Source organism: Crinia signifera, chromosome 6, assembly GCF_055691185.1.
Source record: "Crinia signifera chromosome 6, ASM5569118v1, whole genome shotgun sequence".
Classification (NCBI taxonomy): domain Eukaryota; kingdom Metazoa; phylum Chordata; class Amphibia; order Anura; family Myobatrachidae; genus Crinia; species Crinia signifera.
The window spans coordinates 6,095,214-6,119,942 of record NC_139222.1 but is presented as its reverse complement, the minus strand read 5'-3'; the positions used below and the strand labels follow the sequence as shown (position 1 = coordinate 6,119,942).

At 48.9% G+C, this 24,729-nt stretch overlaps 2 protein-coding genes across 2 annotated transcripts in view; one reads left to right on the top strand and one right to left on the bottom strand.

Annotated features, from left to right (window-relative positions):
* LOC146009863 (uncharacterized) overlaps window positions 1-24,729 on the top strand; it is a 245,378-nt gene that overhangs the window by 109,856 nt on the left and 110,793 nt on the right. The gene's annotated exons all lie outside the window — the stretch shown is intronic.
* LOC146009868 (uncharacterized) lies at window positions 830-23,904 on the bottom strand. The gene is made up of 11 exons (XM_083150432.1): window positions 23,731-23,904; window positions 22,040-22,321; window positions 21,596-21,697; window positions 21,344-21,497; window positions 4,509-4,813; window positions 4,078-4,273; window positions 3,439-3,579; window positions 3,223-3,359; window positions 2,101-2,244; window positions 1,764-2,017; window positions 830-1,552 (listed from the first exon to the last, which is right to left on the bottom strand). The coding sequence occupies exons 1-11, from the start codon at window positions 23,829-23,831 to the stop codon at window positions 960-962; spliced, it is 2,409 nt and encodes an 802-aa protein (XP_083006558.1). The 5' UTR covers window positions 23,832-23,904; the 3' UTR covers window positions 830-959.

The following is a 24,729-nucleotide window of genomic DNA, read 5'->3' as shown; positions in this document are numbered from 1 at the left end:
TGACAGTTAGGAGCTGATTGGTCGGTGAAAAAAAACAGACACTTTATCACTTCACCAAGCTTAATAAATCTACCCCGTGTGTCATTTGTACACAGTGCCGGGCCACTGGCTAATCACGATGACCACTTTCCAGCGCCAGTCTAATCGCAGTTCGATGTTGGGCAATGGGTTCCATTCCCACCATGGCCCAGTGTGGAGTTTGTATATTCTCCCCATGCTTGTGTGGGTTTCCACCGGGTACTGCGGTTTCCTCCCACAATCCTGGAAGGTCAGTTGGCTTCCAACAAAAAATTAACCCTAGAATGTCTGTGTGCAAGTACATGTGGTAGGGAATATAGATTGTAAGCTCCACTGGGGCAGGGACTGATGTGAATATTCAACTTTACTCTGTACAGCGCTGCAGAATATGTGTGCGCTATATAAGAAACTTAATAAATAAGATACAATGAATCAGTAACCAAACTGGTTTTGTCTTGTAAATAATTGGCGCTTTCAAAAATACAGCCATTTACGGACAAAAGGCTCTGGTTCCTGGACTTCCCTGTTAATTTATGATTGCCATCACCTGTGATGAACTACCTTATTTTTCGCTCTATAAGATGCACCTGACTATAAGACACACCCATTTTTTTTTATTGGACTAGTATTTAAGATTTTTGTTGATAAGAAAGGTGTCCTTCATATATAACGAGGGAAGTCCAAGACAGAGGGGGGTGTTAGAAGTTTGAAGTGTTTTGCCTAAGGTGCCAATTGGTGACCACCTCAGCACCGTAGATCTTCTATACCAAACCATTGTGTTCTAACAATAAATAAAAACCAGACACTGATGTAAATTGAAACAAATTATATTTATATAAAATACGGTTTAAGAAATATATATTGAACAAGAAACAAAAACTTCAAACCAGCAAACTCTACAGAAATGATTCATCTAGTTATGACAAGTCTTCTCCTCCACCTCAAAGAGTTGACCTATTAGCGCCGAGCTTAAATAGAAGTTCTTCATCAGTCTCGATGTCTTTAGCGGCCACCAGAAATAATGTAGGAGTGGTCTGGTCAGAAAGCAGAAGGCATGAGGTCTTAATGTTACAATTTTTCCTCGAATAGTTGATTTTGCGGCCAAATGTGCTTTCAAGTTCTTGGTGGCAATTGCACGGTGCAACTGTTGCGTCTATACACCAACGCTGGCCTTTGGCATCTTTGAAGAAAAATAGATTTTGCATGGATCCCTCTGAGATGGTTCCCATTCTCTCTATCCCTTCGTCATGTGGGATCAGCGATCCGTGATAATCACAGAGTATCTCCCCCTTTTTAAATGGCCGGGTGGTCCGCACTTTATCTCCTTTTTCTTCATCCTTAACAATTGCCAGGCCCTTCCATTTCTGTAAGGTCACCTCTGCTTCGATTTCCAGATGATCTACTTTGTTCCTTGGTGGCTGTGGCTTCCAGTTATCTAATATGTCACACATTCGCGGGATGTTAAGTGTCCATCCCTGACGTTTAATGTATTGGTCCACCTGCTTTTTCTCTGGAGCCCTTGTCCGAAAATTTCCTGTAGAAGAAAAAAATAAATAAATTGTAGAATGGCTACAACATCTACACCGTACAAAGTGCGGTCCATATTCTACAGCAGTGCTGGCCAAAATGGTCCTCGAGGTCTACAGACCACTTGTCTGAAAAAACATGAACTGTTGGTAGAGCTCAAGGACCGGATTGGCCACAAGTTTAAATAAAAGCATTCCCTAAAATGTACAATTTCTTACCAATGATCGCATCCACGCGCAACTTGTTCTGTTCTTTCCGCCACTTGTCGTAACAGCAACGCCCATTGGAAAGTTGCTTGCACTTTTGAAGAGATGGGGCTTCTTGGTCCAGGTGGAGGGGATATTTTAATAAGAACTTAGAATAAGATTCTTGTTTCGATTGTTGAGGAATTTGTTCTAATTCACCAACATCCTCCTTGTCATCGTCCTCCTCATCTCTTGTTCTTTTTCTACTTCTTCTTGATTCAACATTTCTGGAAAAGCAACAAAGGCCGTGTTATTTTTTGGGGGACAATATTTTTTTTTTTAATCCATTTTCAACTAAATATATATTTACCTTGATGTTGATGGCTGAGGCTCTTCCTCAGAACCCGGTTTTATCGTTCTTGATGCGACGACCACTTTGTGTGGCGAATCCATATTACTTGATGTTTCGGCGACTTGGTGGATTTCCTGACTTGTCACAGGTGTCAGATTAAATCTAGAATAAGGAAAAAGATATATTGAGATAAGGAATGTTGTGTGACAGGGATCACGTCCACGAGGTAAAAGTTGCAAACGCAAGATTTATTTTTCCACAGCCAAGCAATATATGACTGACCATCAGTAGTTACATCACAGATTAGAGATGGGCGGTTCGCGAACGAAGCGGATCTTTTGGTCGGATCCCATAAAAGAGTGAGTGAGTCACCGATCCCCCCCAAAGTAAACTGTCGTTCTTTTACTTTCAGTTTCGTTTTTCATTACAATGCATTTGCCTGAGCTCAGCACTGCCACCTATGGCAGCTGAGATGTACTACCTCTGGAGACTGAGTGCAGTGCTGATACTGCAAGTAAAAGAAAGAATAACAAGGCTGCTGCTGCTAGGGATGGCCATCGGTGCAGACGCCATCGATGGCGATTCTGCACCCAGCCATCGATCAGTGTTTTACTCAGTCATGTATGTTCTTATTTGTTCAGCTCACCGTTTAAAAAAAAAAAAAAAAAAAAAGTTTAAAAAAAATGGCAATAAATGATTGTACAACAAATTATGCTTCTTTATTATCAAATTAGCCCTTGTTTTCAAAGTGAGCCGAGGACCCGTCTAAAAGATGGATCTTTTCACGGAGTGATCCACTGGATCCCGACTCGTCTTAGTGACCCATTTTGCCCATCTCTACAGAAGATCTCTGCAGACAGAGGTGTTCATTATTCAGAGACTATGAAGACCCAGGACCACTAACAGTAACACCCTTAATTGCCTGGGCAGCTATCCACCATCAGGAGCCCTTGTTCTTCTGTCTTGTAGCTCATGACTGCGGTTTCTTAGAAACCAAACGTAAGACCTGGCAAAAAATCATTTCTGGCCACAACCCTGTTGTTCTATATCCTTGGCAGCTATGTTCATACCAGGGTTTTATCTTTACCAAGAAATGTAATCAATACAGTTCTAGGTTACATAGAAGTCATCTTTACTCACTTTTGGTGGAACCTTGCCAGGTCATTTGAAGCATTATTTATTCTCTCACCCGTCGTGGAGACGAAAAAATATATACTGTCCTGGCCTTTGCTTTTGAAGAAGGTGTGCCTGATTTTCTGGTAATAGAGATTAAACCACTGAAAGGTAAGCGAGATAAAGGTTACCTTTGAAGACACGTTGCTTAATAGTCAAAAAATAGAAACATTTGATACCCACCAGTTCCTCCTCCTCTTCCAGTACGAAGGTGGCATCTTTCTTTGTGGAGCCATTGTGGTTCTTCACATCAACCGTAACCGTCTTTACCACTTTAGCCCCCACTTTGCATTCTTGGGGTCTTCTTTGAAGCCACTCTGTCACCTGCAGATTATAAAAAAAAGGTCCAAATTTAGAGTTAACCTGGATTGAGGAGGAAACAGGAGGCCTGATTTAAAGGTTGGAGATGCTATCTCTGCTTACATGGGATCGGTAGCAATAGGCCTATTATGGTAATGCAGCAGGAGGTGTCTGGTATAAGTAGATGCCTTCTGCTTATTATAGAGATCCATCTTAGGATCCAACTTCGGATCACCCGAGTCACCATCTCCATGACCCTTGGAGTTGTGCAAGCCAGCTGCAGAAGATCCAACACATTATGGCCTTGTACCTACCCCAAAAAAGGTGGTGGCACACCTCCATGTTAGAAAACTGAGGTACTCCCTGCCCACTGACTATCTATTGGCGATGTGCATGGTCTGGAACCTGATTCTGGAGGAGGTAGGCCCCCTAGGAAGAGGGGCCCACTTGGCATTATCCCTGGAACCCCGTGGGAGAGTTGACCCGTGCCCTGGCTTCTGGGAAGTACTCAATTTTACTTACGGTTATATTTTTCACAACACCCGGTCGCTGGAGATGTCTCAGTATAAGCAGAGCTTCCAGATAATAGAGGATGGTCAGCTTTTCGTTTTCCGTAAGCGGCTGGTCTTTTTGAGCCTTCTGAATGCATCCAAGAAATGTGGGTTTGGCCACCACCAAAAGTTGGCGACACCCTTGTGGGGTTTTTTTCTTCCCAGTCCTAGAAGTCATAAATGTAAGACTGATGAAACATGCAGCAGTAACACGGCAATGACACAATTGAGTAGGACAGCGGTTCCCAAACTTTTTGGAATCAAGGCAGCCAGAGTGCATGACCGGCGAACGGGATGACGGTGGTCAGAAGGCTGCACAGGAATCCTAGGAGGGGCTGGGTAAGTGTACTTACCTTCTTTCCCTACCTAACTAACCCTCCCTTCCCGACAGCCATATCTTACTTTTTGGGAACGATCTTGCGCGAGTCGTCTTTCGGGAAGGCCCGTTGGAAGAGGACATTGATCTTGTACGAGAAGGATTCCATGGCAGAGTACAGAGCGCCATTGGTCCGCTGCAGGTCGGTGGCTGTCAGGTGGTACTGGAGGAACCGACCCAGACTCTTCTTGTAGTTCGCCGCTGTCTGGTGAGCCAGACCCATTGCCTTAAGTTTCTTAAAGTACTCAATGGTCTTTTCCGTGTCCTGTACAAAGTCCAAGGAGACGTCTGTCTCGTCCATGCAGTAAAGGTATCTGGCCACATTATCAACCTAAGGTTAATAAGACACAAGTATAAATATCATCCTCGTAATGTAGGCTAATATACATAATAATAACAACAACTCGTTATGTGGCTACCATGAGGGCAAGGGAGCGTACAGAAATCATAGCAACATATAGCAATGCCCTACACAGGCATGGACCATAGGCCCTTATTCAGATCTGATCGCAGTACAAATTTGTTCTCAAAATGGGAAACACCATGTGCACTGCAGGTGGGGCAGATGTAACATGTGCAGAGAGTTATTTTGTTTCTGTGCAGGGTAAATACTGGCTGCTTTATTCTTACACTGCAATATAGATTTCAGTTTCAACACACCCCACACATCTCTATGCACATGTAACATCTGTCCCACCTGCAGTGCACATGGTTTTGCCAATAATGAGAACAAATTTGTACTGCGATCAGATCTGAATAAGGGCCACTAAGAGTAACATAGCGGTGTTACATGAAGGTATGAGGTGTGGGGCACATGGGGATAATGAAATTAATGTCTTACCTGGTAAATCTCTTTCTTCGAGGACATCAGGGGCCACAGCGTTACAGTGGGTAGTAAGGAGATGGGAGAGCACCAGCACCCTAGAGGTTAAACTTGAACTGCCTCCCAGGCAGCCGGGCTCCTCCCCTCCTCTACCCCGCCTCCAGGCCAGGAAGCTCAGTTTTTTTAACAAGCCAAGGCAGGAGACAAGATAGAAGGAAGAGAAGCACCGCACAGAAACACATTCTGAACATGTTAGTACCCTCAAACGAGGGATAATATAACATAATCATAACTTAACCATAACGGAAGTAAAGCAGGCGCGGCAGGGAGGGATCCCTGTGGCCCCTGATGTCCTCGAAGAAAGATTTACCAGGTAAGACATAAATCTCATTTTGTCCTTCGGGAGACATCAGGGGCCACAGCGTTACAGTGGGACGTCCTAAAGCAGCCACCTATGGGTGGGGACGCGCCTGTGCCGCAGCCAACACACTCTGGCCGAAGGCCGAGTCCTGGGAGGCAAACGTGTCAAAAGCGTAAAAACGCAAGACAGTAATGGCGGACGACCAAGTCGCCGCCCTGCAAATTTGCTCAACTTTAGCACCGCCTCTTACAGCCCAGGACACCTTCACAGACCTAACGGAATGTGCCCGAATCCCCGCCGGAACCGGGAGGGAGGTGTCCAAATATGCCTGCCAGAGCGACTCCAGTGGGCAGTAGTTTGCGTAGAGGCGGGCCACCCTCTCATCCGAACACCATATAGTACAAAGAGAGAGAGAGCAACAGCCTAGAACAGTGCACATAGATGCGCCCCGGCCGGACAACGTCCAAGGAGGACCAAGCCGTAGTAACAACAGACTGTCCAAATGCCGGAACCATAATGTGTTGGTTGACCTGAAAGCTGGACACCACCTAATGTAGGTGAGAAGTAACGGTAGGAAGAACCGCCAGGTTAGAACGAAAGACCAAGAATAAAGGACTTACGGGGCAGAGCTGACGTGTCAGAGACTTCCCTGGCCAAATCTATCGCCACAAGAAAATGATCTTCCAGGCGAGTCAACACGGGTCCACCGACCGCAATGGCACAACAGGTGGGCCCTGAAGCCGACAGGATTAGAGAGATCCCCTGGGGCGACCGGGGTAACAAAGGGAGGCTGGATATGGAAGACACCCTGCAGGAATGTGCAGACATCCGTCGACAGGGCCACTCTGTACAAGGCGGAAATCTGAACCTTTAAAGATGAGAAATGCAACCCAGCCTCCAGACCCTTCTGCAAGAAGGGCAGAACCCTAGCCAGGCAGTAAGTCCCGAAATCGGCCTGTGCCCAGGGGTAAGCGAATAGGAGGGACTACTGACAAGGACTGCAGATCCGAACACCCGATTCGTCTGAGCCAAGGTGGAGCAACCAGACTCATCGTGCCGCCCTCCGGCTTCAGTTTGCGATACATTCGCAAAAGGAGGAAAAGCGGCGGAAAGGCGCCATCAGTGTGTACGGCCACGGAGCGCCAGGGCATCTACCAGGCAAGCCCCCCTCTAAACCCGCACAGTGGTGGTTTGAGGGTATGGCGAGAGGCCATCAAGGCCACCTCGGTTGGGCCCCACCATTGTTCCATCATCTGAAACACCTCCCGATGGAGGGTCAAATCGTCGGCATCCAGGGTTTGACGGCCAAGGAAGACTGCCACCCAATTCAGGACTACCGAGATAAGGATTGCTGAAAGAGCAGGGATCATCTCTGAAAGATGCAGGATGCTTCCGCCATAGTGGGCTGACAACGAGTGCCACCCTGGTGGTTAACCTAAGCCACCCTTGTAGCAATGTCCGACTGGACCTGCACCGGGCAACCCCTAAGTTAGGGTTCCGCCAGGCAGACTGCCCGGAAGATTGTCTTCAGTTTGAGGACGATGATGAAGAGCTGGGCCACCAGAGTGGTCCAGATACCATGGAACGACCTCTGGGAAGTGACCACCCTCCAAACACGGAGGGCTAGCATGCGTGGCTATGAGTGTCTACTAGTGGATCCAGTAGTGAGGTCCCGTACCGGCGCCACCAGGAAAAAGGGGGGGGGGCCTGCTGGAGACCAGGCGAACTTCTGGGCCCAGATATTGTGATAGGGTGCCAACCCCCTGGAGAGTATCTTCCCCTGTACAGGGCGGGAATGGAACTGGGCCTATTCGGCCAATGCGAAGGCCGATACCACCAACCCCAGGGCCCCCCTGCAGGCATGCACAGACACCCACCAGGGGGAGAAGAGATGTCTGATCCTGGACTGTAGAGCCAGATGGCAATCCCCCAGAAGGTATATCCTCTGCCGAATAGAATCTAAACCGGCCCTCATATCTGGCTCTGGCCCAAATAAGAAGGAACCCTTAAAGGGACTTTGAGTTTGGGCCTTCCAAAAGCGCAGACACCGGTCTGTGTGTGCAGCTATGGCTGAAGGTGACCCTCTGGAGGTGAGTGGTGTAATTTCCAGAGCCGCCACCCCCAGGTAAATGCTCAATAGAGGCAGCAGGGTTTTCTCTGGCACCCCTTATGCAGCGTCCGCTGTGAGAGAAGTTGCTCACGCAACTAAGGCCTTAGCCACCCAACCAGATGCCTGGGGAAGGAGTGCGTCCACTTTAGGGACAGTCTCCCAGGGGACTATGTCCTCCTGTGGAACGGGGTAAAAGGAAGGGAAACTGCCGATGGCAAGCTAAACTTCCAGTTAGAAATCTCTAAACCAATGACCTTAGTCTAGTTCACTGATTTACGGAATAAACCCAGAATACACCTAGGGAGACTCCCAAAGGTGTAGGCGGCTTAGCGGGGTCGTTTAAGGTAAGGAACTAGTTGAGAGCCGAGACCAAGACGAAGTGGGGGATTCACCTTATCACAGGCCCCCCATCTTCCATACCGTCGTCGGCGGTCCCCTCTAGAGAATACGAATCCCAGGTGTCCTCCTTTGTTGCTGACGGAGGAGTGTGGATGACGGGGGTATCCGCGTCTAGCTGCGGGTACGGAGCGCTTCCACTGTGCGGAGAGCTACACCCGCCAAGGTTGGGGACGGCTTTTCTGGGGACCTTGTCCGGAGGCAGATAAGCACTCACCCAAGGGATGATGCCAATCCAAGGCTGCAGGGGCGGTGCAGATAAGAACTTGTCTACTAGCTGCACCGGCAACCCCAAGCAGTCTCCTGAGAGGAGGCTGTACCTGTGGGCATCGCCCACGCATTGTAGCAGCCTGTGCATAAGCCGTCCTGTACTAGTCTAATGCGGGCATAGGCCAGCATTACAGGATGTACAAGACATCAGCGCCAGAGCCCCAGTCACTGGGACCCCTGGAAGATGTTGCAGTATTATAGCACAGCTAAAGGCACAGGTCAGACAATGTACTACAAGTATAGAAGGCATACAATGCCATAGAATAGGCGGGTAGCCTATATGGTACCGCTACACAGTATTCTCTGACCAACAGAGATAGTGTTCAAGCTATACACAGTAAGCTGGTACTATGTACCCCATGTGGTGGCGTAGTCATTTAGCCCATATGTACGGCTAACAGTTTCATATTTTGGATTGTGGGAGGAAACCGGAGTACCCGGAGTAAACCCACTCAAACACGGGGGGGAACACACAAACTCCGCACAGCTAGTCATATTTGGGAAATGACCATAGCGCTGTGAAGAAGCAATGCCAACCATCACACCATCCGTGCTGCCCCTACAGTACGCAGTAAGCTACTAGGCACATATAGCAATCATTGCGTTTCTCTGCCTGTGTGGGGCGAGCTCGCTGCGCCTCAGGCAACCTTTCTGACAGGCAGTGATAGTGTTACACAGTGCACAGCCAGCCTGTGATATACATACAATGCAGTGATATAGACAGTGCAGTGATATACATACAATAGACAGCTGCAGTGATATAGACCGGCAGTCTATACGGTACAGACAATGCCGTATGCATCTGAGCCAGCTTGTACAGGTTGAGTATCCTGTATCCGAGTATCCGTTATCCGAATTATTCCGAAAACCATACATTCCAGAAAGTGACAAAAAAATTTTTTTTTTGCTAAAAACTCACTGGGGACATTTGTAACAGCACTACTGGTGACATGATATGTAACTGGCACTATATATGTGCAAGAAAATGATTGCTTGGCATTCAAATTCAATATCTGAGATGGTACACAAATTTGTTTCATGTTTTGAAACCTTGTTTTTTGAACAAATAAAATATATTTGTGTGTATTTTATGTGGTAATAAAATATATTTGTGTGTATTTTATGTGTTTATACAGCATACATGCAAGATACTTCAAAATACATAATTGAAATATTAAAATATTCCGAAATACGGAATAATCCGTTATCCAAAATTCTCCTGGTCCCGAGCATTTTGGATACAGGATACTCAACCTGTAATAGACATACAAAGCAGTGATATAGACATACAGTGCAGTTATATATACAGGTGCAGTGGATACACTGGCAGTCTATATGGTACAGACAACGCAGTCTGCATCTGACAGCCAGCTTGTATCTGACAGGCAGATAACTGCAGAGTTTGGGTCATGTTGGGAATCGAACCCATGACCTCTGCACTGTGATGCAGCAATGCTAACCATTACACCATCCGCTCTGTCCTTTATGCTTCCAACAGGCAGTGATGGTGTTATTTCACAGGATACAATGTTGCACTTGGCTCTGCTGTGCCCAGAGATTGAACTCTGTCTGCTCTGTAACCTGACTCCTGGAGGAGATTATTACAGGGGAGCCCAGGCAGTGAAGGAGTGGAACCCCAGACTGGCTTGATAAGCTCTCTGTGTCCCTCCACACATGTTAAGTCAGCATGACCTAACCAGCAATACATGGCCATATAGTACAGTGTAACACAGATTAAACTGACAGGCAGCTAAACTGTTATCAAACAATGCAGCATACAAGGGCAATGCAATTAATGGCACAAGGCTCCTTTCAGAGCACAGTACTGTACCGTGTCCCGAAGGAGGGGTACAGGGGGGACTTGCCGAACTCCGGGTGGCTGTGAGCTCCTCCGTGTCCCTCCTCACATGTTGCAGGCAGGCAGGAAGGGATCTCAGTGGCGGGAACTCTCTGTGTGTTAAACACAGTTCCCTGCCTACTGTCCCCGGGTGGAGAGGCTGATGTGGGGGGAGCCTTCTCCCCCTGCTGACAAATGGCCCCCAGGGAGGTGTCCACATGCGGCGCCGGTAAAAATGGCAGGGGTCCGGCGCTACCGGGCGGCCCCGCATACCTGGCGCCGCTGCCCACAAACCGTTTCCCTGGTGGTCCAGCGGGAGCGGGTGGCGGACCAGCCGTCCGCTTGTCAGCGCAGTCGGCGGTCCCCCCCCCCGCCGAACTGCTGCAGCCGCAATGCCCAGCAAGCGCAAGCGCGCGCGCTCCCAACGGGGAGCGCGTTACCTTTTGTCAGGTCCCCGGCGTCCGGTGGCGGCTGTGGCTCCCCAGTGCCCGGGAGCTGCTGCAGGTCCCCACCCTCGAGTGGCGATGCAGCTCCGGACCCGGGTGATGGAGCAGCAGCGCAGGTGTCTGTGCAGACCCCCAGTGCTGCTGCTCTGTCACTGACAGAAGTCAGTGTAAAAATAAACATGAAAAATAAAATATAAAAATCAAGTTAGGCTGCTAAATAGCAGCCCCTCTATTAGGTGCATCTGGCTCCTGCCAGCACCCGAAAAAACTGAGCTTCCTGGCCTGGAGGCGGGGTAGAGGAGGGGAGGAGCCCGGCTGCCTGGGAGGCAGTTCAAGTTTAACCTCTAGGGTGCTGGTGCTCTCCTATCTCCTTACTACCCACTGTAACGCTGTGGCCCCTGATGTCTCCCGAAGGAGAAACTACAAGTCACATGGCGGTGTTATATGAAGGTATGAGGCACATGTGGACACTACGGGTAACATAGTGGTGTTATATGAAGGTATGAGGCACACGAGGACACTACGGGTAACATGGCGGTGTTATATGAAGGTATGAGGCACACGAGGACACTACGGGTAACATGGCGGTGTTATATGAAGGTATGAGGCACATGAGGACACTACGGGTAACATGGCGGTGTTATATGAAGGTATGAGGCACATGTGGACACTACGGGTAACATGGCGGTGTTATATGAAGGTATGAGGCACATGTGGACACTGCGGGTAACAGTGGTGTTATATGAAGGTATGAGGCACATGTGGACACTACGGGTAACATAGTGGTGTTATATGAAGGTATGAGGCACATGTGGACACTACGGGTAACATGGCGGTGTTATATGAAGGTATGAGGCACATGTGGACACTACGGGTAACATGGCGGTGTTATATGAAGGTATGAGGCACATGTGGACACTACGGGTAACATAGTGGTGTTATATGAAGGTATGAGGCACATGGGGACACTACGGGTAACATGGCGGTGTTATATGAAGGTATGAGGCACATGTGGACACTACGGGTAACATGGCGGTGTTATATGAAGGTATGAGGCACATGAGGACACTACGGGTAACATGGCGGTGTTATATGAAGGTATGAGGCACATGCGGACACTACGGGTAACATGACGGTGTTATATGAAGGTATGAGGCACATGCGGACACTACGGGTAACATGGCGGTGTTATATGAAGGTATGAGGCACATGTGGACACTACGGGTAACATGGCGGTGTTATATGAAGGTATGAGGCACATGCGGACACTACGGGTAACATGACGGTGTTATATGAAGGTATGAGGCACATGCGGACACTACGGGTAACATAGTGGTGTTATATGAAGGTATGAGGCACATGCGGACACTACGGGTAACATGACGGTGTTATATGAAGGTATGAGGCACATGAGGACACTACGGGTAACATGACGGTGTTATATGAAGGTATGAGGCACATGTGAACACTACGGGTAACATGACGGTGTTATATGAAGGTATGAGGCACATGAGGGCACTACGGGTAACATGGCGGTGTTATATGAAGGTATGAGGCACATGCGGACACTACGGGTAACATGGCGGTGTTATATGAAGGTATGAGGACACTACAGGTAACATAGTGGTGTTATATGAAGGTATGAGGCACACGAGGACACTACGGGTAACATAGCGGTGTTATATGAAGGTATGAGGCACATGTGGACACTACGGGTAACATGGCGGTGTTATATGAAGGTATGAGGCACATGCGGACACTACGGGTAACATGGCGGTGTTATATGAAGGTATGAGGCACATGCGGACACTACGGGTAACATGGCGGTGTTATATGAAGGTATGAGGCACATGCGGACACTACGGATAACATGGCGGTGTTATATGAAGGTATGAGGACACTACGGGTAACATGGCGGTGTTATATGAAGGTATGAGGCACACGCGGACACTACGGGTAACATAGTGGTGTTATATGAAGGTATGAGGCACATGAGGACACTACGGGTAACATGGCGGTGTTATATGAAGGTATGAGGACACTACGGGTAACATGGCGGTGTTATATGAAGGTATGAGGCACATGAGGACACTACGGGTAACATGGCGGTGTTATATGAAGGTATGAGGCACATGAGGACACTACGGGTAACATGGCGGTGTTATATGAAGGTATGAGGCACATGCGGACACTACGGGTAACATGGCGGTGTTATATGAAGGTATGAGGCACATGCGGACACTACGGGTAACATGGCGGTGTTATATGAAGGTATGAGGCACATGAGGACACTACGGGTAACATGGCGGTGTTATATGAAGGTATGAGGCACATGTGGACACTACAGGTAACATGGCGGTGTTATATGAAGGTATGAGGCACATGAGGACACTACGGGTAACATGGCGGTGTTATATGAAGGTATGAGGCACATGTGGACACTGCGGGTAACATGGCGGTGTTATATGAAGGTATGAGGCACATGTGGACACTACGGGTAACATGGCGGTGTTATATGAAGGTATGAGGCACATGAGGACACTACGGGTAACATGGCGGTGTTATATGAAGGTATGAGGCACATGCGGACACTACGGGTAACATAGCGGTGTTATATGAAGGTATGAGGCACATGTGGACACTACGGGTAACATGGCGGTGTTATATGAAGGTATGAGGCACATGTGGACACTACGGGTAACATGGCGGTGTTATATGAAGGTATGAGGCACATGTGGACACTACGGGTAACATGGCGGTGTTATATGAAGGTATGAGGCACACGAGGACACTACGGGTAACATGGCGGTGTTATATGAAGGTATGAGGCACACGCGGACACTACGGGTAACATGACGGTGTTATATGAAGGTATGAGGCACACGAGGACACTACGGGTAACATGGCGGTGTTATATGAAGGTATGAGGCACACGCGGACACTACGGGTAACATGGCGGTGTTATATGAAGGTATGAGGCACATGTGGACACTACGGGTAACATGGCGGTGTTATATGAAGGTATGAGGCACACGAGGACACTACGGGTAACATGGCGGTGTTATATGAAGGTATGAGGCACACGCGGACACTACGGGTAACATGGCGGTGTTATATGAAGGTATGAGGCACATGCGGACACTACGGATAACATGGCGGTGTTATATGAAGGTATGAGGCACATGAGGACACTACGGGTAACATGGCGGTGTTATATGAAGGTATGAGGCACATGAGGACACTACGGGTAACATGGCGGTGTTATATGAAGGTATGAGGCACATGTGGACACTACGGGTAACATGGCGGTGTTATATGAAGGTATGAGGCACATGTGGACACTACGGGTAACATGGTGGTGTTATATGAAGGTATGAGGCACATGAGGACACTACGGGTAACATGGCGGTGTTATATGAAGGTATGAGGCACATGAGGACACTACGGGTAACATGGCGGTGTTATATGAAGGTATGAGGCACATGCGGACACTACGGGTAACATGGCGGTGTTATATGAAGGTATGAGGCACATGAGGACACTACGGGTAACATGGCGGTGTTATATGAAGGTATGAGGCACATGAGGACACTACGGGTAACATAGTGGTGTTATATGAAGGTATGAGGCACATGCGGACACTACGGGTAACATGGCGGTGTTATATGAAGGTATGAGGCACATGCGGACACTACGGGTAACATGGCGGTGTTATATGAAGGTATGAGGACACTACGGGTAACATGGCGGTGTTATATGAAGGTATGAGGCACATGAGGACACTACGGGTAACATGGCGGTGTTATATGAAGGTATGAGGCACATGCGGACACTACGGGTAACATGGCGGTGTTATATGAAGGTATGAGGACACTACGGGTAACATGGCGGTGTTATATGAAGGTATGAGGCACATGAGGACACTACGGGTAACATGGCGGTGTTATATGAAGGTATGAGGCACATGTGGACACTACGGGTAACATGACGGTGTTATATGAAGGTATGAGGCACATGCGGACACTACGGGTAACATGGCGGTGTTATATGAAGGTATGAGGCACATGAGGACACTACGGGTAACATGGCGGTGTTATATGAAGGTATGAGGCACATGAGGACACTACGGGTAACATGGCGGTGTTATATGAAGGTATGAGGCACATGAGGACACTACGGGTAACATGGCGGTGTTATATGAAGGTATGAGGCACATGAGGACACTACGGGTAACATGGCGGTGTTATATGAAGGTATGAGGCACACGCGGACACTACGGGTAACATGGCGGTGTTATATGAAGGTATGAGGCACATGCGGACACTACGGGTAACATGGCGGTGTTATATGAAGGTATGAGGCACATGAGGACACTACGGGTAACATGGCGGTGTTATATGAAGGTATGAGGCACATGAGGACACTACGGGTAACATAGTGGTGTTATATGAAGGTATGAGGCACATGCGGACACTACGGGTAACATGGCGGTGTTATATGAAGGTATGAGGCACATGCGGACACTACGGGTAACATGGCGGTGTTATATGAAGGTATGAGGCACATGCGGACACTACGGGTAACATGGCGGTGTTATATGAAGGTATGAGGACACTACGGGTAACATGGCGGTGTTATATGAAGGTATGAGGCACATGAGGACACTACGGGTAACATGGCGGTGTTATATGAAGGTATGAGGACACTACGGGTAACATGGCGGTGTTATATGAAGGTATGAGGCACATGAGGACACTACGGGTAACATGGCGGTGTTATATGAAGGTATGAGGCACATGAGGACACTACGGGTAACATGGCGGTGTTATATGAAGGTATGAGGCACATGCGGACACTACGGGTAACATGGCGGTGTTATATGAAGGTATGAGGCACATGGGGACACTACGGGTAACATGGCGGTGTTATATGAAGGTATGAGGCACATGAGGACACTACGGGTAACATGGCGGTGTTATATGAAGGTATGAGGCACATGCGGACACTACGGGTAACATGGCGGTGTTATATGAAGGTATGAGGCACATGAGGACACTACGGGTAACATGGCGGTGTTATATGAAGGTATGAGGCACATGTGGACACTACGGGTAACATGGCGGTGTTATATGAAGGTATGAGGCACATGAGGACACTACGGGTAACATGGCGGTGTTATATGAAGGTATGAGGCACATGAGGACACTACGGGTAACATGGCGGTGTTATATGAAGGTATGAGGCACATGCGGACACTACGGGTAACATGGCGGTGTTATATGAAGGTATGAGGCACATGAGGACACTACGGGTAACATGGCGGTGTTATATGAAGGTATGAGGCACATGCGGACACTACGGGTAACATGGCGGTGTTATATGAAGGTATGAGGACACTACGGGTAACATGGCGGTGTTATATGAAGGTATGAGGCACATGAGGACACTACGGGTAACATGGCGGTGTTATATGAAGGTATGAGGACACTACGGGTAACATGGCGGTGTTATATGAAGGTATGAGGCACATGGGGACACTACGGGTAACATGGCGGTGTTATATGAAGGTATGAGGCACATGAGGACACTACGGGTAACATGGCGGTGTTATATGAAGGTATGAGGCACATGAGGACACTACGGGTAACATGGCGGTGTTATATGAAGGTATGAGGCACATGTGGACACTACGGGTAACATGGCGGTGTTATATGAAGGTATGAGGCACATGAGGACACTACGGGTAACATGGCGGTGTTATATGAAGGTATGAGGCACATGTGGACACTACGGGTAACATGGCGGTGTTATATGAAGGTATGAGGCACATGCGGACACTACGGGTAACATAACAGTGTTATATGAAGGTATGAGGCACATGAGGACACTACGGGTAACATGGCGGTGTTATATGAAGGTATGAGGCACATGAGGACACTACGGGTAACATGGCAGTGTTATATGAAGGTATGAGGCACATGCGGACACTACGGGTAACATGGCGGTGTTATATGAAGGTATGAGGCACATGAGGACACTACGGGTAACATGGCGGTGTTATATGAAGGTATGAGGCACATGAGGACACTACGGGTAACATGGCGGTGTTATATGAAGGTATGAGGCACATGCGGACACTACGGGTAACATGGCGGTGTTATATGAAGGTATGGGGACACTACGGGTAACATGGCGGTGTTATATGAAGGTATGAGGCACATGTGGACACTACGGGTAACATGGCAGTGTTATATGAAGGTATGAGGCACATGCGGACACTACGAGTAACATGGCGGTGTTATATGAAGGTATGAGGCACATGAGGACACTACGAGTAACATGGCGGTGTTATATGAAGGTATGAGGCACATGCGGACACTACGGGTAACATGGCGGTGTTATATGAAGGTATGAGGCACATGCGGACACTACGGGTAACATGGCGGTGTTATATGAAGGTATGAGGCACATGCGGACACTACGGGTAACATGGCGGTGTTATATGAAGGTATGAGGCACATGAGGACACTACGGGTAACATGGCGGTGTTATATGAAGGTATGAGGCACACGAGGACACTACGGGTAACATGGCGGTGTTATATGAAGGTATGAGGCACGTGTGGACACTACGGGTAACATGGCGGTGTTATATGAAGGTATGAGGCACGTGTGGACACTACGGGTAACATGGTGGTGTTATATGAAGGTATGAGGCACGTGTGGACACTACGGGTAACATGGTGGTGTTATATGAAGGTATGAGGCACATGAGGACACTACGGGTAACATGGCGGTGTTATATGAAGGTATGAGGCACATGAGGACACTACGGGTAACATGGCGGTGGTATATGAAGGTATGAGGCACATGAGGACAGTACAGGTAACATGGCGGTGTTATATGAAGGTATGAGGCACATGTGGACAGTACAGGTAACATGGCGGTGTTATATGAAGGTATGAGGCACATGAGGACACTACGGGTAACATGGCGGTGGTATATGAAGGTATGAGGCACATGAGGACACTACGGGTAACATGGCAGTGTTATATGAAGGTATGAGGCACATGGGGACACTACGGGTAACATGGCGGTGTTATATGAAGGTATGAGGCACATGAGGACACTACGGGTAACATGGCGGTGTTATATGAAGGTATGAGGCACATGTGGACACTACGGGTAACATGGCGGTGTTATATGAAGGTATGAGGCACATGAGGACACTACGGGTAACATAGTGGTGTTATATGAAGGTATGAGGCACATGTGGACACTACGGGTAACATGGCGGTGTTATATGAAGGTATGAGGCACATGTGGACACTACGGGTAACATGGCGGTGTTATATGAAGGTATGAGGCACATGTGGACACTACGGGTAACATGGCGGTGTTATATGAAGGTATGAGGCACATGCGGACACTACGGGTAACATGGCGGTGTTATATGAAGGTATGAGGCACATGCGGACACTACGGGTAACATGGCGGTGTTATATGAAGGTATGAGGCACATGTGGACACTACGGGTAACATGGCGGTGTTATATGAAGGTATGAGGCACATGCGGACACTACGGGTAACATGGCGGTGTTATATGAAGGTATGAGGCACATGCGGACACTACGGGTAACATGGCGGTGTTATATGAAGGTATGAGGCACATGTGGACACTACGGGTAACATGGCGGTGTTATATGAAGGTATGAGGCACATGTGGACACTACGGGTAACATGGCGGTGTTATATGAAGGTATGAGGCACACGAGGACACTACGGGTAACATGGCGGTGTTATATGAAGGTATGAGGACACTACGGGTAACATGGCGGTGTTATATGAAGGTATGAGGCACATGCGGACACTACGGGTAACATGGCGGTGTTATATGAAGGTATGAGGCACATGCGGACACTACGGGTAACATGGTGGTGTTATATGAAGGTATGAGGCACATGAGGACACTACGGGTAACATGGCGGTGTTATATGAAGGTATGAGGCACATGCGGACACTACGGGTAACATGGTGGTGTTATATGAAGGTATGAGGCACATGCGGACACTACGGGTAACATGGCGGTGTTATATGAAGGTATGAGGCACATGAGGACACTACGGGTAACATGGCGGTGTTATATGAAGGTATGAGGCACATGTGGACACTACGGGTAACATGGCGGTGTTATATGAAGGTATGAGGCACATGAGGACACTACGGGTAACATGGCGGTGTTATATGAAGGTATGAGGCACATGCGGACACTGCAGGTAACATGGCGGTGTTATATGAAGGTATGAGGCACATGAGGACACTACGGGTAACATGGCGGTGTTATATGAAGGTATGAGGCACATGCGGACACTACGGGTAACATGGCGGTGTTATATGAAGGTATGAGGCACATGCGGACACTACGGGTAACATGGCGGTGTTATATGAAGGTATGAGGCACATGCGGACACTACGGGTAACATGGCGGTGTTATATGAAGGTATGAGGCACACGCGGACACTACGGGTAACATGGCGGTGTTATATGAAGGTATGAGGACACTACGGGTAACATGGCGGTGTTATATGAAGGTATGAGGCACATGCGGACACTACGGGTAACATGGCGGTGTTATATGAAGGTATGAGGCACATGTGGACACTACGGGTAACATGGCGGTGTTATATGAAGGTATGAGGCACATGAGGACACTACGGGTAACATGGCGGTGTTATATGAAGGTATGAGGCACATGCGGACACTACGGGTAACATGGCGGTGTTATATGAAGGTATGAGGCACATGCGGACACTACGGGTAACATGGCGGTGTTATATGAAGGTATGAGGCACATGAGGACACTACGGGTAACATGGCGGTGTTATATGAAGGTATGAGGCACATGCGGACACTACGGGTAACATAGTGGTGTTATATGAAGGTATGAGGCACATGTGGACACTACGGGTAACATGGCGGTGTTATATGAAGGTATGAGGCACATGAGGACACTACGGGTAACATGGCGGTGTTATATGAAGGTATGAGGCACATGCGGACACTACGGGTAACATGGCGGTGTTATATGAAGGTATGAGGCACATGCAGACACTACGGGTAACATGGTGGTGTTATATGAAGGTATGAGGCACATGAGGACACTACGGGTAACATGGCGGTGTTATATGAAGGTATGAGGCACATGCGGACACTACGGGTAACATGGTGGTGTTATATGAAGGTATGAGGCACATGCGGACACTACGGGTAACATGGCGGTGTTATATGAAGGTATGAGGCACATGAGGACACTACGGGTAACATGGCGGTGTTATATGAAGGTATGAGGCACATGCGGACACTACGGGTAACATGGCGGTGTTATATGAAGGTATGAGGCACATGTGGACAGTACAGGTAACATGGCGGTGTTATATGAAGGTATGAGGCACATGAGGACACTACGGGTAACATGGCGGTGTTATATGAAGGTATGAGGCACACGGGGACACTACGGGTAACATGGCGGTGTTATATGAAGGTATGAGGCACATGCGGACACTACGGGTAACATGGCGGTGTTATATGAAGGTATGAGGCACATGCGGACACTACGGGTAACATGGTGGTGTTATATGAAGGTATGAGGCACATGAGGACACTACGGGTAACATGGCGGTGTTATATGAAGGTATGAGGCACATGCGGACACTACGGGTAACATGGCGGTGTTATATGAAGGTATGAGGACACTACGGGTAACATGGCGGTGTTATATGAAGGTATGAGGACACTACGGGTAACATGGCGGTGTTATATGAAGGTATGAGGCACATGAGGACACTACGGGTAACATGGCGGTGTTATATGAAGGTATGAGGCACATGCGGACACTACGGGTAACATGGCGGTGTTATATGAAGGTATGAGGCACATGTGGACAGTACAGGTAACATGGCGGTGTTATATGAAGGTATGAGGCACATGAGGACACTACGGGTAACATGGCGGTGTTATATGAAGGTATGAGGCACATGAGGACACTACGGGTAACATGGCGGTGTTATATGAAGGTATGAGGCACATGTGGACACTACGGGTAACATGGCGGTGTTATATGAAGGTATGAGGCACGTGTGGACACTACGGGTAACATGGCGGTGTTATATGAAGGTATGAGGCACATGAGGACACTACGGGTAACATGGCGGTGTTATATGAAGGTATGAGGCACACGAGGACACTACGGGTAACATGGCGGTGTTATATGAAGGTATGAGGCACATGTGGACACTACGGGTAACATGGCGGTGTTATATGAAGGTATGAGGCACATGCGGACACTACGGGTAACATGGCGGTGTTATATGAAGGTATGAGGCACATGTGGACACTACGGGTAACATGGCGGTGTTATATGAAGGTATGAGGCACATGTGGACACTACGGGTAACATAGTGGTGTTATATGAAGGTATGAGGCACATGTGGACACTACGGGTAACATAGTGGTGTTATATGAAGGTATGAGGCACATGTGGACACTACGGGTAACATGGCGGTGTTATATGAAGGTATGAGGCACATGTGGACACTACGGACTGTAATACGCAGACCCACCTCCTGCTGGCAGTTCTGGACCTGCAATGTCTCCTTCAGGTACCTTCTGAAGCCTACGAGGATGGGATGGTCCTTGCTGTGCTTCTCATACAATCGACCGGCAGCCATATTTATCCGTAATGGAGTGGTCCAGTTTGGGGCGGAGTCAACAGAGCTGTGGGGGGAGGAATTGGTACATTGTCATTATATATATATATATATATATATATATATTATATTATATAATCAGGACCACGAGGACGGGTGACTTACTCGGATTCGGGTTCCTCCTTTATCCCATCTTGCTCGTCACTATCTGAATCACTTGAAGGACTATTATCTGTGTTCTGTCTCGCAGTCCGGGTTTGCGGGGTCCTAGAGACATATTGTTTGTGTTTATAGAAGGCGACTGTAACAAGAATACTATATATTTATCATACATCATACGGTCCAGGAACGGGCGGGAGGCTCCTGATAAGCAGGTGGCACTCCCGCTCGCCTGGAAAGGTAGAGGCAAGACTCCCACGGCACCTGCAACAACCCTGATCCCCCACCTACTGGTAAAACAGGGGCGTGATGATGAGATCAGTACTATATCACATCTTCATAGCCCCCGCCCCTCGTTTTATCGGTAATGTGGGAGTTGCCCATTTCAGGTTTACAAAGCGAAGGGATCACAGAGCTGATCAGCTGCGGTAACGTGTAATATGTACATACCGTGTACTTTCTGAGGGTTTCCCTTTCACGCACACACCGCGTTTCTCCAAGAAGTGCACCAACACTTCCATCTGGGCAGCAGTGAAGCATCTGAAGCGTTTGTGATCATAACGAACTATGCTCAGACTCTCAATGAGCTTCTTCACGTTGGCGCGAGCTTCTTCTACCCAGAGACGGATCTGGCTCCGGTCGGCCTTCTTCTTGCACACTCGCTTCAGGTGGACGGAGAGATTTCTTTGGGCTTTCTTGCAGAACACGCAGAGCAGCGGGGTTCTGTAGTCCCTGGCAACGCAAGACGGCAACATATTACATCATAGTAGCAAACATGGAATTGGGTTCTAATAATGCCACATTGTGTCTGGAGTACCCAGAGGAAACCCACTCAAGCATGGGGAGAATATACAAACACCACACAGATAGGTTCCATTCATACAATGGCCCTATGACCTCGGTGCTGTGAGGTAGCAATGCTAACCACAACACCACCCGTGCTGCCCAGTGCACTAGCAGAGCATTGCACCTCTCCTCGTCCCCAACACACTAGCATAGCATTGCACCTCTCCTCGTCCCCAACACACTGGCAGAGCATTGCACCGCTGCTCATCCCCGACACACTGGCAGAGCATTGCACCTCTGCTCATCCCCAGCACACTGGCAGAGCATTACACCTCTGCTCATCCCCAACACACTGGCAGAGCATTGCTCCTCTGCTCATCCCAGACACACTAGCAGAGCATTGCTCCTCTGCTCATCCCCGACACACTAGCAGAGCATTGCTCCTCTGCTCATCCCAGACACACTAGCAGAGCATTGCTCCTCTGCTCATCCCAGACACACTAGCAGAGCATTGCTCCTCTGCTCATCCCAGACACACTAGCAGAGCATTGCTCCTCTGCTCATCCCAGACACACTAGCAGAGCATTGCACCTCTGCTCATCCCAGACACACTAGCAGAGCATTGCACCTCTGCTCATCCCCAACACACTAGCAGAGCATTGCACCTCTGATCATTCCCAACACACTAGCAGAGCATTGCACCTCCACTATTACACACTGGCAGATCATTGCACTTATATTATTACAAACTGGCAGAACATTGCACCTCTACATTGACAAATACAGCAGAGCATTGTACCTTTACTAATCTGCAACACACCTCTACTGTAATACACTAGCAGAGCATTGCGCCTCTACTGTAATACACCAGCAGAGCATTGCGCCTCTACTGTAATACACCAGCAGAGCATTGCGCCTCTACTGTAATACACCAGCAGAGCATTGCGCCTCTACTGTAATACACCAGCAGAGCATGGCGCCTCTGTGCCACACCAGCAGAGCATTGCGCCTCTGTGCCACACCAACAGAGCATTGCGCCTCTGTGCCACACCAGCAGAGCATGGCGCCCTCTGTGCCACACCAGCAGAGCATGGCGCCTCTGTGCCACACCAGCAGAGCATGGCGCCTCTGTGCCACACCAGCAGAGCATTGCGCCTCCATGCCACACCAGCAGAGCATTGCGCCTCTGTGCTACACCAGCAGAGCATTGCGCCTCTGCGCCACACCAGCAGAGCATTGCGCCTCTGCGCCACACCAGCAGAGCATTGCGCCTCTGCGCCACACCAGCAGAGCATTGCGCCTCTGTGCCACACCAGCAGAGCATGGCACGATGGATACAGTCAGATACAACTTACTTGTGTCCCATGGTCTCCGCGATGATGAGCTGAGGGTGGTGGACGGACTCCGGCAGGCGGCGGGCAGGGAATGCGGCAGGTCCGTCCCGGTGTACTATCATGCACAGACTGCCGGTCACATGCTCCTGCTGTACTGGGGGGTGGCCAATGGACCAATCAGGAGAGTGTGTATCGGTTCTGTTCTCTGTCCCTATAACACAATCTGCAGGTGTAAGGTAACGCCCCCCCACCCCACCCCACCTAAAGAACACAAATGCTACCCTCAGGGTGCCAATTAGCACTGTCCTCAATACAGTCTGGTCACTAATATGATTAGCATGTGACTTCCCCAGACACATTATAGCGGCGCCTCCATCTGCAGGCCAAAGGAAATGTTCTCCAGTCCACACCCACCCACGGCTAGACTAGGAGATGTTTTCCTCCGTGGCTGGGAAGTGGCTGATAGTCGGTGCCTAGGATGACACATTCACAAACTTGACCCCCCCCCCCCCCCCCCCCCAAACGCATGTGGATTGTGGATGATAAAGTATGAAAACGTTAAAAAAAATAAACAATCCTCAAAAACTCAGGTCACCCTTCTGTTTGTGTCGACCCTTTCACCATGTCGACCATAGCTGCTTCATTTCCTCCCATGACTGTGGTGGGGATTAGTACACATGTCTGTTGTATGTTATGCAGTGCGGTCAGCGCGCCCTGGACATCGCGCGTCGTCAGTACTGGCTGCCGACACAACATCCGCACATGCAATCTATGCATTACGAGCCCGATTCAGACCTGATCGCAGGGCCGCCAACTGGCACGGCGGAGGAATATCGATACACTGCGCATGTGTGCGGCTCACTGTACGTATGCCCTAAGGCGGTGCAGCGCTGAACCCACCTGCTGTTATCATCCGCGCGCCGTTCCCAAGGTGATTGATAAGTTGTAGGCACAGTAAAGTCATTAGGGGACATGTGAGGTAATGTGGTACAGCGAGCCACAGAAGGGGGCGCGGCACAG